General features: G+C 40.4%; 2 protein-coding genes across 3 annotated transcripts in view; one reads left to right on the plus strand and one right to left on the minus strand.

Annotated features, from left to right (window-relative positions):
* Positions 1-1139: 1139 nt before the first annotated feature.
* LOC107565655 (PH and SEC7 domain-containing protein 1) lies at positions 1140-9751 on the minus strand. Its single transcript, XM_016250917.1, has 15 exons — positions 9729-9751; positions 9393-9521; positions 8245-8795; positions 7891-7975; positions 6177-7173; positions 6011-6091; positions 5741-5912; positions 5522-5611; positions 5393-5436; positions 5149-5321; positions 3913-3983; positions 3560-3705; positions 3338-3482; positions 2310-2456; positions 1140-1758 (listed from the first exon to the last, which is right to left on the minus strand). The coding sequence occupies exons 3-15, from the start codon at positions 8644-8646 to the stop codon at positions 1474-1476; spliced, it is 2838 nt and encodes a 945-aa protein (XP_016106403.1). The 5' UTR covers positions 8647-8795; positions 9393-9521; positions 9729-9751; the 3' UTR covers positions 1140-1473.
* A 3415-nt stretch (positions 9752-13166) lies between these two features.
* LOC107565656 (zinc finger protein 436) overlaps positions 13167-15289 on the plus strand; it is a 7412-nt gene continuing 5289 nt past the window's right edge. The window contains exon 1 of one of the 2 annotated variants that reach the window (XM_016250918.1): positions 13167-13461. In XM_016250918.1, coding sequence (XP_016106404.1) covers positions 13260-13461 — 202 coding nt within the window. In that variant the 5' untranslated portion in view covers positions 13167-13259. The remainder of the gene's footprint in view (positions 13462-15289) is intronic. The other variant, XM_016250919.1, reaches the window with a different exon arrangement.

Below are 15289 nucleotides of genomic sequence, written 5' to 3' on the forward strand. Positions count from 1 at the left end.
CCTTCAGCCAGACAGACATGCAGGAACAAAAACACAGAAGAACTTGAGCTCACTCCAGTAAAAGCGGCTGCACAGACGTCATGCTCTGTGGCTCCAGCACTGAGCACTGGTCATGACCTTATGCCAACAGTGGAGCCAGGAACGGCTGCTGCTCACCTCGAGCAAACACGAGAGCTTCGGGGAAAGGTGTAACAGTGAAAACAGCTCGACTGTAGCAGTGGATTCAAAATAACAGACATTCTTAAATTCTGTTTTGCAACACTCTATGAGGAACGTGTGTTCATGTAGGTTTCTTAAACATAATTCTATCCAGCAGCTGCAGGATTTCAAATCGCTCAAGTATAAAAATTAATCAGCATATTTAGAGGCACATTTGTACTTACACTGGTGCTTTATAACGTGGTATAACATGGCGTTCAGTCATTTTCTAACTCACTGACAGTTTGATTGTTTTTCCTCACAATCTGTTTACGTGTCAACAGGCGGCATTATCTGATATTGGCTTTTCAGATCTTTATCAAGTGACACATCCTGAGCATCCAGAGCCTAAAGGCACGATCCATCACACACATCCTCAGCATCTGAGCTTAATGACGGCTGTTGCTTAAAGGAAAGGATATGAGATATTCACAAACACTTGATACACAAAAGCCATTCAGCAACGGCGCATTCAGAGGAAAATGTGCTTTACTATGGTTCTGCTGACAACACATTAAATGCAGGAACTCTTATTAAGATGTGAGGTAAGAACTAATGACTTGGATCTTGTCCTTCATTTAAACATCTTGAGCAACATCTCTCTATTGTGGATGGTATGAACAGGGTCAATTAATAAGAGTATTGTGCAAAAAAAATCAGAATTTAAATAACATGGCGTTCAGTCATTTTCTAACTCACTGACAGTTTGATTGTTTTTCCTCACAATCTGTTTACGTGTCAACAGGCGGCATTATCTGATATTGGCTTTTCAGATCTTTATCAGGTGACACATCCTGAGCATCCAGAGCCTAAAGGCACGATCCATCACACACATCCTCAGCATCTGAGCTTAATGACGGCTGTTGCTTAAAGGAAAGGATATGAGATATTCATAAACACTTGATACACAAAAGCCATTCAGCAACGGCGCATTCAGAGGAAAATGTGCTTTACTATGGTTCTGCTGACAACACATTAAATGCAGGAACTCTTATTAAGATGTGAGGTAAGAACTAATGACTTGGATCTTGTCCTTCATTTAAACATCTTGAGCAACATCTCTCTATTGTGGATGGTATGAACAGGGTCAATTAATAAGAGTATTGTGCAAAAAAAATCAGAATTTAAAAAGACTACAGTTTTTGCTATTTTTACTTTGGATGGGACAGACTTAAAAAATATATTAAATGACGTAAAATCTTAAAGGATTCAAGTGCTTCAAGCATATCTCGACAGGTTATGTGTAAGAGTTCAGACACTGTAGTCCTGATTTTTTCAAAGCTCTTTGTTACGGCGGGGAATTACGATCTTTCGATAGGTCCGTCTCTCTGAGATGTTGCGTCTGACAGTGACGACAGGCTGAGGAGGTGTTTCTAACTCCAGAGACGGACTGGAGTGAGATCGCTTCATCCCAGCATCGGCCTCATCCTGCTGCTCATCCATCACTCCTCTCCACAATCCCTCATCAAACACATTCAGTTTGTCTCCGACCGATGAATCAGACTTCTCCAGCGCCTGCCAGGCCTCCAGAACTTTAAGATAGACTTCATAACGAGACTTCTGTGAAAAGCAGCAGACAACAGTCTTCACTCACACCTTCTACAGTGGAATTAAACAGAGTTTAGTAGTAAGTAGTAAGGGTTAAAAGCTTTCATGTCATCTGCAGCCTTTTTTGATGAAAAAAGCTTTTGATGATGATTAGTGAAATATGGCGCATACAAAAGCTCTATTCCCTATCCTCTATCCTGAAATGATCATAAAATGCTGTTTTTATCATCTGCATTTCATTTCCATATGCATAGTGACTAAATGCAAAAATATCTAAACAGGATTGTTCACCCAAAAAAGTCAAATCTGTCATCATGGAACAGGTCTCAGGGTGAGAAACAACGACAGAACATTTTTGGGTGAACTATCCCAATAAACTGAGAGAAATTCACCTGAGATGCAGAAAGTTGACTTGTTTACAGAACATGAGCATCTGTTTTTCTCAGCACATTGGCGATACTTTTATCTCACTAATCTTGTGTGTGTGTGTCATTTATACATCAGGCCTCTGGAGTTTGTAAGTGAAATGCATTATGTATTATGAGAAGGTGACAAACACACACCTCGTACTGTAAGTACTCCTCTCTCTGCCTGAGCTCCTCCAGCTCTCTGGCTTTGCTCTTTTTGCTGTCTGGCGCCTCCTGCTGGAGGGACGTCAGGTCCTGCTGGAAGCTGTGCAACATGGCCGCATGCGACTGCAGCTGTTTGTCCTGTGAAAACAATAACAGATGCAAATACACCTATCCACACCCTGAACGACTCTCTAATGAAAGCAGATAAATTAAAGAACAGGGGAGCTGGTGTCTAACTGCAGACACAATTATTGTCTTTTGGTGTGGATGGATGCTAATATAGTTAATATATGTTATTGGAGTGAATGTGTATTCGGGAATATTGTCCGTGATTAGGCAAGTGACGGTATCAAACTTTCATGCTGCGATTAATTGCTAATGCTTTTATCACAGTATATAGTATTATCACGATATTTAGTTCAGTTTAGTGCCATCTGCTGTCAGATAGTGAATGTGCGCTTTCATTCAGCGCCACATGCACTTCTCATCCGAGCTTGTTTACATGAGAGTGTGCAGCAGTGTTGTGCATTGTGACCAGTTGATGGGAAAAGTATTCTTAAAATGCATTCAAAAAATCAGAATAATTTGTAATAAATAATTATTCACGGTATTTTGAAGTGCCCACAATAACAATATCGTGCATGTTCATTATTGTGATATATCGCATTACCGAATACCGGCACATGTCTACCCATGATAGACAAGTTTAAATTGTAGTCAATCATATCCACCCACAACTGTTGACCAATGGGCTTACCCTGTTGAAAAAAAACAGCATATGCTGGTTAGGTATGTTCTGAAGCATTGCTACTGGTTCAAGCTGGTCCTTAGCTGGTTTAAGCTGGTCATGTGCTGGTCCTAAGCAACTAGCTCCTGCTCCAGCTTAAACCAGCTCATGACCAGTTAAGGACCAGCTCAAACCAGCAGCAATGCTTCAAAACATACCTAACCAGCATATGCTGGTTTTTTCAACAGGGTAGTTACTCCCGTACAGAGAAGCAGATCAGAAAGGCTGTTACCAGCATGAGGTTGGACTGTGTCGCGGGCAGGATGGGCCGACAGAACTTTTTCTGAGAGCCAACCGCAGCGGGAAACGGAGGTGAGGAGTACAGCGCAGACACCAGGTTGATCCGGCCGATCCAGGAGTTCATCTGCTCTGTGGAACTGAAGAACACGTGACGATCACTCAGACAGAACTGTTAAATGATTTGGGTTTAAGAATAACCTGCACACAAACTCACGCAGCCTCGAAGAGGAAAACTCTCCAATCGGCCGTCTGCAGGCGAAACACGTGAGGGCGTTTGGTGTAATTCAGAGCTCGCTCCGCCAGAGCGTGATGAACGCTGACCACTTCCTCTGAGCTCTGGCAGTCCTTCACATAATCATCCTGGACAGACAAGAGACACGGCTCAACTATGACCGTTTTAACTGAAATTTGTATTGATGCTTTGGCAAGATTATATATAAATGCAGACATGCTAAAGCATGGTAAAACATGAAGACAGAGTGTTTGTCACCACCCTGGATGTCCATATGCATTTATTTATATTCATTACATCTTACTAATATCCAGCATCAGTATCTGGCAACAAACCTTCTGCAGGTAAAGCACCATTCCCTTCAGCATGGCATAAAATGTCTTCCAGCTTCGTTTCCCCCATGGAGCTGTAAATCAGTTCAGTTGGTTATCAGTGTGTGTGAAATATTGCCTGTCCAGCGCTCTAGGGATCAGGATGCACAACTCATTGACTAAACATTTGAAAAATTACTTAATAATGACAAGTTAATGTGTGAGTTCTGCTAGATTTTTTCTGTTTTTATCGGTGGTGCTTTAAAGGGGTTGAATTATTCTTCTATACTAGTTGAAGAGAGTCTAAGGCCCGTTTCACACATACTCCATTTGCAGTGCGAATGCAGTGTGTGTTTTTTTGCCTGTGCCTGTGTTTACAGGTTACACATGGCTTTTTGGCTAGGTTTAAAGCAAGGAAAAGTGCATTAGATAAATGAGGCATCATATCAGATGGCACTCGTGGAGGTAGACAAATGTTCTTTATGACCTGCATAAAGATTTAAATACAAAAGAAACGGCATACAAAAGAGACTGGCTGTTTCTGTCAATGGTAAGTTTTAATTTAAAATGTTTGTGATAGCCTACTAGCTTTAATGTAAAAAAGTAGGCTATAGGTTATGTTTAAATGTTTTGCCACTTGCTTGAGCAACTTAATATGTAAATCTACACAGAATTAAATTTAATTGAAGTATACATTGTTTATATTTATTGTGTTTACACGTGTAAACCACGTGTTTTACTGTGTAAAAAGAATCACAATTCTAAAAAAGCATTTTCAGTATCAACATTTGGATTTGAAATCAAGATAGGGAATTAATGTTGTGTTTGTGGTATGTTGCCGTGGATGTAAAAGCACAATGAGCCCGTGCTGCTTCTGCACCACATGTACTGTACACGTACAGCACAAGGACTACATATGGACTGTACACGGTTCACGTGTCAAACAGATATTAGTGACTAGACTGACAGCAGCACAGTGAACACTGCCTCAACAAACATAAATTCTCCTAAAATCATACTTCAAATTGTCTGCTGTGAGCAGTAATGTTGTTGATATTCAAACTCTGTTTTTTGGAAGGACTATGATAGTTTTTTTTAATAAAATGTTAAAGTTAATTGCTCTTTTTTTGTTGAATTTTGATCAGTTACGCTACTGAAGGGCTGCACGCAGAAATGTGTCTAAATGCTGTCTGGTGAATGTAGCCTCCTAAATACCGACTACTGTACATCACACTTGTCTTTATCCACACTGCGACTCACTGCGTTTGCCATCAATGTCTGCGTGCGCTTTGCGCTTTAAAAAGCCTTTCTGGAACACGGTGGCCTTGGTGTCGTGAGGGAGATCCTGGAACGGGTTACTCTTTGAGCGCAGAAGTCCATCCTGGTCCAAATCCTGCTCGAGCATCATGGATTTAGCCAGAAACTCCTCCTCTCTAGGAACAGAGATAAACATGATGAAACATCAGATCAAAGTCAGATCAGCCCTGCAGGTCAGTTTACTCACATGGCCCATTGCAGTGGATCACTCTTGATGGAGCTGTAGAGACTCTGAAAGAGACAGAAGAAACAGAATTACTACTGAGCTTATAATGCAACACGTGAACAACTCGGGATGAAGATTTGGTGCTCACACCTTCAGATAGTCCTTGCTGAAATTCTCGCCTCCATTCATGCCATCCAGATTTGACACAAATTCAGCTGAAGACATGGGCTTCCCAACATTCTGATGACACAAAAGAGTTACTCTCTCAAAGACTGTAGTTGATCAGGTGACATTACCTGGACTCCTCCAGGTAATGGAGTTTAGGGACTTAATCTTTTTCTATGATTGTTTGAGTTACATGAGACTCACTTGTCCATGCAGGTCTGAGTTAAGCAGCATTATGGCACAAGTGAGCGTGAGCACAGATCCCGCTGAGGAGGATGTGTCAGGATTACACTGCTGGAAACGAGAGGAGAAGTGCTGCAGGACTCTCTCACGCTCCTGAGTTTCACCAATCAAAACCACCTCCTTCAGAAATGACCTAAGAATCAGGAAGAGCCCAAAAGCACCTGTTTAGAAAAGCAATCTCTTGCCGCATCTCCTCATTGTGTGCTCAGATGTTGGAAATTAGAAGCTTACCGGAGCGCTTGCTCCAGACTTTGGTTGGTGAAGTCAAAGAATTTGAGGTACTCTTCCCCAACAGCATGACTGAACTCGTTGCTATCAAAAGAAACAGCAAATGGTAAGATTTGGTGGAAATACAAATACTTGGATGACACTTAATCAATGTTATGTAAAGACTTACTCTTTGTCCAGATGTCTGACCACATCTGTACGCTGAAAACCGTCCAATCTGTAGAGCTTCTCAGCCAACCGTTGAGCCTTGGCCCTGTCCATGACCTCAACGCTATCGTTGATGCAGGGACCAGCAGTTTTCGTGTCTAGAACAGGCAGCTCATCCTGCATACGGCACTCTGATGTCATATCCTGTACATGTTGTGCCACTTCTGTCAGCGCTGTAGGTTGGTTCATGTCACTGGATGCGTCTGAACTCTCTGATGGCTTCATCTCTGATTGTGGCGTCTGCTCGCAGGGTTTCTCCTCATCTGAACACTGGATCTGCTCTGAGGATTCATTCTCATCTGGACATCCGAACTGCTCTGGCTGCTCACTCAGCTCAGACTCTGCTTGCTCTGACAGCCCATTTTCAGGTTCAGACTTTTGTTCTGAACCTACAGGTATTTCTACATATTCTTGTTCTTGTGGGTTGAATTGCTCTGAGTGGTCCTGAATCTCTTCTGCATGTTGTAAAGTGCCATAATTCTGGTTAATCTCTGTCACTGTAACAGTTGTGCTTATCTTTTCTGGCTCTTGTGTCAGTATTACTTCATCGAGTTCCACTGAATTGTCCATAAGGTCTGACAGCTGCTCTGGTGGTCCTGTTGGGCCTGTAATGATGGCATCCTGTGATTGATCAGACTGGACCTCTGGAGGAATTGACTCTTCCTTTTCCGGACATTGATCAGGTCCTTGAATCTGATCCTGAATATCGGTTCTTGCGTCTGATGATTCTCCGTTTGCTTCGGTCTCAGTCCACTCTCTTGTTTGCTTTTCACTGCCTGAATCTGTGGTTTCCTCATGGGCAAAAGTCATTTGGGGAAGGACTAACGTGTCAGGTTCCTTCTCTTCATGTGACTGTGAGCTGTTTTGACCCAGTCGAATCTCTGAGTCTTGTGCGTCCATAAAGATCTGAATATCATCAGAAGGTTCAGGATGCTCTTCAGTCACATCTTCTCTGGAATCTGATGGAAAACAGCACAGATAAATACTTCCATGCCATATTGATTTCTAAGAACAACAAAAGATCCTACAAAACAACACCAAGTCCAAACCTCTAGGAATGTAAAGGCTGATGGGAAACTGATGTGCATGCGGCCACATTTTAAAGGGGTCATATGATGTTGCTAAAAAGAACATTATTTTGTGTATTTGGTGTAATTAAATGTATTTATGCGGTTTAAGGTTCAAAAACACATTATTTTCCACATACTGTACATTATTGTTTCTCCTCTATGCTCAGCCTTTCTGAAACACGTCGATTTTTACAAAGCTCATCGGTCTGAAAAAGCGAGGTGTGTTCTGATTGGCCAGCTATCCAGTGCATTGTGATTGGCCGAATTCCTCAAGCGTGTGACGGAAATGTTACGTCCCTTACCATATTGTGATGCCTGCGGCAACCACATGTGACGACCCCGGGCTTGTAACACTCCAAAGAGAAAGGACAAATTGAAATCGCATCATATGACCCCTTTAAAGGTTATGCAACAAAACTCATGAAGAAGAAGCGAAATAGACCGTGTCAGCAAACAGTTCAACATTCACAGCTGACGAACACATGGCCATTTCACAACTGTCACACAATTACAACCACACCCCAATATGATTTAAAGCACTTCTATTATTCAAATCACATCACCATACAAAAAACATGATCAAATAATTTAGACTTAAAACGTTACCATTGACATCTGCAAATGACATGGGGGGCTCTTCATGTAAAAGTTCCAGTTGTGTTTGTATATCTGACTTCTGAGCATCACATGTCTATTGGAGGGAAAAAACACTTTAGAACACATTAATTTCACTCAAACAAATAAAAATTTGCCATCTTTTTCTTCTGGTCAATTCTAAACCAACTCAAACTGATATTGTAATTCATTCAAACAAACTATACTGTATGTTTTGAAAGTTGTTAAACTCACTTTAAAAAGTGCACACACACGCACAGTATTCAGAAAGCATGTCACTGGTTACTGATACAAGAACGTGTCTACCAGAAAAACCACAAGGCCCTTCCGGTTTTACTGACATACCTGGGAAGACACAAGTTTAACGTCTAGTTGTGACTCGGCTTCAGGTAAGAAATCAACAATGGCATCCTGATTTGTGATATAATGGAGGTCTGCAGACGGTAGATCCAATGTCCAGTCGATCCTTGGCTCGGCAATGGAGTCTAGTTCAGTCTCAGATGATCCGGGAGGCTCTGTGGGCGTTTCTGGGGCATCCCATTGCACAGTAGCGTAAGAGAGAGGAGAACAGGGAACAGTGACGGGGTACAAAGACACACTGTGATCTGGCACGTCCAGACCCACGCAGCTCTTCCTCGGGATGGTCTCGTTCTCAAGACTACTTTCATTCTCCTGTTTCATCCTCTCTATGTACTGCATGGCCTCCAGGTAAGGTTCAGATTCCTGATAGTCTTCAATATCCTCCATAGTCTTCTCATTCAGATGAACAGTTTAGGAAGAGCTCATGTCAGTCTTTGTCCTCCGTGATGAGCAGGGCATCCATTTTGAGATCGTCACTCAGAAACACAGTTTCCTCCCACACCTACCAAAATTTTCAACCAAGAAACTCCAAGAGCCTGAGATTTCAGAAAACAAATTACATCCTATATATCATGATCATTCAGTACTGCATATAATCAAACATTTTGAGTATGTAAATGTTCACTTCAGTCTAAAGTGCATCGGTAGAGATAAAACCCTTTCATTAGCCATCATATCTACGCAGCTATGACACCACAAAACCACGACACTTTACAGCCATGTGCATGAGACCGCTGAAACATGAATTTCAGTCAATTTAATAGACAATCCGTGGAACAGCTACTTGTGTTCAGCATTTACACAACAAAGGCAATATAAATAAAGACAATATAAACCATCATGCTGACACTGCAAAGAGCATCTGTAGAATCAGGTTTGTTTGATAATTATACACTTCTCATGATAAAAGTCCAAACGACAGGATCAGAGTCACTGTTTGCAGTGCTGAAACAGTCTGTCAAAACCACACACAGAAATGAGCAATACATTCTTTACATGTCATTTATAAGGCAATGGAGTCCTCCATAAGCAACATGCCTGGTTTGCATGTTCACATTCTCCTAACAAACAGCACACGACTAAATCAATGATTTGATTTACATTTGAAAACCAATGTAGAGAATGGAGCTCACCTCAGCCGTGTCCTTCAGTGAAGCCTTCTGTACACTTTTAAAGACACACAGAGCGGATGTGCTCTGCAATGACTTTTGCTCAAGCAGCACTGAGGCACATTTACACTTCCTGACCACAAACAACCTCCACTGACACAGAGAGAGAGAAAGTGAGACAGACAGACACAGAGAGAGAGACAGTTGAGGGTGCTGGGCGAGACGAAGACAGATACTGCAAGACAGTGAAACTCAGTGAGTTTTTTCCCCCTTGCAGTTAGAATCACTATAATCACCATTAGCACAGATAAACACAATCTAAGCCTGACAGAGAGACACTGAGATGAAACATAAACTGACCCTCCAACAGTAATAGATTATAGATCAGCACATCATTTCCTGCTGCTCCTCACATCACCTCTCACTTCCTGTGCTGTAGAAAACATGAATATGAAAATGCCTCCTAAGGCGTCTCATGTTTCTGACACTTTCACAGTCCAGTTGACATAAACTGTTTCGTTACAACACATTTTAATCTTCATCTGATCATCTGTGAAGATCAGAATGTGTTTAAACAATAACATAACAAAACAAAACACTTTAAACACCATTCATGACATTCATACAAGTTCAAAAGTTAAAGGGCACTGAGATGATACAAAAAGCATGATATTATTATGCATTCAGGTCACAGCAGTTAAATGGACAGTCTATGAAATGGTACATTTGAAAAGTGTTACACACAAACAAGAGAGCAAATGAATTAAAAACAAATACATCACACTAGATTACCGAGTCTCTGTCAGAACCGATTTTCTTTTCAACTTCATCTTTACGTGAATCAGATCTATAAAATGAATTAATGAAATCCGTGCTGCCCGACTTGATGCGACGGCCGTTTTCAAAAAAATCCTTCGCAAACAAGTCCAACAGCATTTTTTGCATTTTGCAAGTACAGCTTCGGTTCAAATGACACACAAAAGTCAACGCAAAAAAAAAAAACGCGCTCATTCAGCACCGGACAATTTTCACTCACCGGCTTTTTTTTCTGCGAGACATCTGTGAAAATACTACGAATTGAAAACCGATGCGCGTCTACAGGGAAATGACCATACGATTGGCTGTTGGCAAAAGCGAAAGACACCTGACACCTGACACCTGAGCGCCCCGCCCACCTGACGGACGAACATTCCTCAGTCAGCAGGTAAAACTGGTACCTGTAAGGACTCTCCATCCATCATCCATCCATCCACACGCACCGCTGTTCTCTGAGCGGGGAAACATCTGATGGCCAGTCCCAAGACTCTGGAGAGCAACACATTATCCTAAAATATGCGCGCTCATTCAGCACCGGACAATTTTCACTCACCGGCTTTTTTTTCTGCGAGACATCTGTGAAAATACTACGAATTGAAAACCGATGCGCGTCTACAGGGAAATGACCATACGATTGGCTGTTGGCAAAAGCGAAAGACACCTGACACCTGACACCTGAGCGCCCCGCCCACCTGACGGACGAACATTCCTCAGTCAGCAGGTAAAACTGGTACCTGTAAGGACTCTCCATCCATCATCCATCCATCCACACGCACCGCTGTTCTCTGAGCGGGGAAACATCTGATGGCCAGTCCCAAGACTCTGGAGAGCAACACATTATCCTAAAATATGTCAGTAGCGTATAACTCACAAAAATGTTAACCACAGAAAAGTCACTGTATGGATAGTTTTCTATGAATTGTGTTGTCATGTCATTGATCCAGAGACAAAGACTAACAAAAAGAGACTGAAAAAATACTATAGAAATTTATAGTAAATACTATGTTTTTGAATGTTTTTGAATCATACTATAGTATACTTAAAGGAATTTGTTGTGGTAATTCTATAGTTGCTGTGGTAACATAACAACTATAGTAATATAAACAAATTACTTTACCCAATACTGTACAAAGTTTTCTACAACTATAGGGTATATTATACTCAGTTTTGGGGGCAACGCATTACAAGTAACGCGAGTTACGTAATCAGATTACTTTTTTCAAGTAACTAGTAAAGTAACGCATTACTTTTTAATTTACAAGAGAATATCTGAGTTACTTTTTCAAATAAGTAACGCAAGTTACTCTCAACATACCTGTCCCCATGTTGAGAGAAATCAGAAGATGTTACTGTAGTTCTATAATAAATATGAATATGCATTAATTCATCTCACTCACACACACAAAAAAAAACAGATTCAGTATTCTTCAAAATGAATACAAAAATAATGCAACTCAGAATATGAAGTAAACCTGACAAAAGAGCAAAAAATAAAATAAATATAGTGAGAAATAGCGCATTTCTCCGACCGTGTCCAATTAAAAGGAGTGAACGTGTTATTATCTGAAGTAAATCTGCTGCTGCTACTGATAACTGTTAGCAGAATGCAGAAATATTCTTTGGAGAATCGCTGAAAAGTACGGTGGCCGAGAAGTGCAAAGCAAATCACAATTCTGAAAACAAAATAACAAATTACAAACGCAAATGCAAGTCTAAAAAACAAAATAACAATTCAGAAACCACAACAACAATTCAGAAAACATTATAACAAGTCAGAAAACACAATGACAAATTCGAAAACAAAATAACAAGTAAGAAAACACAACGGCAAATCAGACAAACCGGAAGAGGTAGGTATAGTTTGAGACAGTGCCATTGGTTTGGGATTACTCACCGCTGACTGGACGAGACATCTGTCAATCAACGTATACAGAGAAGAACCAGCTGAAGAACAACAGAGTCGTGGTAGAAAGTTCGGAGATGGTATTAAATTAGCTCAGTTTAAATGTATTGTATGAATTGCCCTTACTATGGAATAAAAAATACGGGGTGTCTATTTACATTTAGTTAAAAGTGGCTGTAAATCATCAGCTCCAGTGGCGCAGATGGATAAGCGCTTGTCGTTGGCTTTTTGAGGTGATCGACCCGGGTTCAATCTTGCCTTTTTGCCAAACTTTTTTTTTCTCCCTTTTCAAATCTCTTATCACATCGTAAAGGCATTTATTTTCAATAAAAATTAAGGAAATAATAAAAAAGTTGAAAATAAAGTATCGGGTAGGGTTAGGGTAGGTGTAGGGAGGGCTTTATTGTACCAATAAGGTGGCATCCATTTAATAATTAAAATTAAAATGATAATTTACACTCAATACGTTATTATTGCATACTGTTTTATAATGTACTACAATACTGAAGTGCAGATAATTGCCACTATTTGCAACAAGTAGTATACTTGATAGTAGAAATCCTGCTATTTTAACATAGTGTAAATAGGTATTTGCAAAACAATACTGCTATTTTCACTTAGTGTAAATAGAATCCATTGCTAATACGAGATTTGAAAGGGAGGAAAAAAAAGTTTGGTGAAAAAGCCAACGGCAAACGCGTATCCATCTGCACCACTGGAGCTGATGATTTACAGCCACTTTTAACTAAATGTAAATAGACACCCCGTATTTTTTATTCCATAGTAAGGGCAATTCATACAATACATTTAAACTGAGCTACTTTAATACCATCTCCAAACTTTCTACCACGACTCTACTGTTCTTCGGCTGGTTCTTCTCTGTATACGGTGATTGACAGATGTCTCGTCCAGTCAGCGGTGAGTAATCCCAAACCAATGGAGCTGTCTCAAACTATACCTACCTCTTCCGGTTTGTCTGATTTGTCGATGTGGTTTCTGACTTGTTATAATGTTTTCTGAATTGCTTTGCACTTCTCGGTCACCGTAGAAAAGCATATCGAAACAAGCAATCAGAGCAGCTGTGTGTTTCTTCCAATCCTGAGGGGGCAGCGGTGAGTCCGGCGGCGCTCGGGGTTGTTTCGCGGTCACTGCGGCTCCGTGTATTTGTTGAAATGGCGAAGTTTGGCGATTTAAAAGCCTTTCTTGAATCTTCATTAAATGAAATCTTCCGCGCGACCGTCAGTGACATTCTGGATTCAGTGGAGCAAACAGTCGGCGAGTATCAGCTTAAAATTCAGCGAATTGAGTCCGAAAATGAAGATCTGAGAAAACGACTTTGTGCAAAAGATAAAAGGACAAATTATGTCAAAACAGGTGCGTGCAATTTGGAAAATTATGTCATTGTTAGCATACACTGCGCTGTTTTTTGGTTAATGCGTGCAAATGATAATGTTGCACATAAGAGCTGTGCATTTGAGTTATTCCTTCTGTGATTATCATTTGCAAACGCATCTGATATACAAGTAAATGTAAATAACAACGTGTGACCTATTGGTTTCTTAGAAAAACAATTCACTCTATCATAACCCTGATTTTATTTATTTATTGCCAAACACCCTTGTTGTTTGGAATTTTGCTTGGTGAGCTCATCAACAATAATAGCAAACATTAAAATACATACAATATATAAATACATACACATACACAACTATCTATGTCCTATCAATTATGAGGAGTGAAATACAGATGCATAGACACCAGAGGAATTAAGAGCATGAACAATCCTACAATAAGTGCTGTTCAAAAAACGTGTAGACTTAGTTTTAATTGCTCTGAGGCGTCTGCCTGAAAGAAGAGGCGTAAAGAGGTGTCTGGCTGGATGTAAGGGATCTTTCAGGATTGTTAAACCTTTTTTCTGCAAAAGTGAAACATAGATCTCGTCAATAGTGGGAAGATCACAACCAATAATTTTCGAAGCAGCCCGAGTTATGTTACTAATCTGACTTCTCTGCTGAACTGTGGAGCTGCCAAACCACACTATAAGTGAGAAAGTCAGCATGCTTTCAATGAGAGCTCTATACAAATTGAACATACCAACTTTAGATACGCCAAACTTTTTAAGCTGTCTTAAGAAAAAAAAGCCTTTGATGAGATTTTTTAAATAATGCCTCTTAGGTTGTCATCCCACTTTAACGTTGCAGAGATAGTAGTCCCGAGAAACTTAAAACATTGAACATTTTCTATGTCCTGACCATTAATAGTCAATGGCAAAACAGCATTTGTCTTCCGTCTAAAATCAAACACCGTTTCCTTTGTTTTTAGGACATTCACCTTCAAATTATGAGTACAACTCCATTCGAACAGTGTAGAAACCTCCCTTCTATAATTCGATTCGTTATTATTTGTTATTAAACCAATCAATGTAGTATCATGTGCAAACTTAAAAATTTGCACTGATTTACAATGTGAAACACAATCATTGGTGTACACTGAGTACAATAATGGTGACAGTACACATCCTTGTGGGGCCCCCCACACTAATTGTTTTGAGACTTGAAAGTATATTATTAATTTTAACTACTTGTGTTCTGTCCTGCAAAAAAATCCAAAATCCAAAGAGCAAGGGAGTGTTGAATCCCCAATTGCTTTAATTTATCAAAAAGTTTAACTGGAATAATTGTATTAAATGCTGATTTATAGTCCACAAAAAGGACTCTGACATAAGTGTTAGGGGCTTCAAGGTGTTACAAAATTTAATGGATACACAGAGCCACAGCATCATCAACCGACCTATTAGTCTTGTAGGCGAATTGGTGAGAATCATAGCAACTGAAGTTAGGGCCACTGGTCTGTAATCATCTAAGCAACTAATATTTGACTTTTTTGGCACTGGAATTATAACAGCTGCTTTAAAACATACTGGGACTCTGCATACTCTTAACGTCCAGTTGAATATATCGGTGAATACTGGGGCAAGGATGAACGCACACCACTTCAATGTTGCAGATGATATGGAGTCAGGGCCTGCTGCCTTTCTGCTGTTCTGCTTCCGCAGCAGATTCCTGACTTCATATTCCTCTATTTTAAAAGGAGGGCTTATAATACAGGACCAGGAGGGCAGCGTCAGCTGACCAACCGGTCCCTCCATTGTATTTTCAAAGCGACTGTAGAACGCATTAAGTTCATCAGGCAATGTAATATC

The sequence above is a fragment of the Sinocyclocheilus grahami genome, unplaced genomic scaffold (assembly GCF_001515645.1).
Source record: "Sinocyclocheilus grahami isolate Dianchi unplaced genomic scaffold, SAMN03320097.WGS_v1.1 scaffold1014.1, whole genome shotgun sequence".
In the NCBI taxonomy this organism is placed as follows: domain Eukaryota; kingdom Metazoa; phylum Chordata; class Actinopteri; order Cypriniformes; family Cyprinidae; genus Sinocyclocheilus; species Sinocyclocheilus grahami.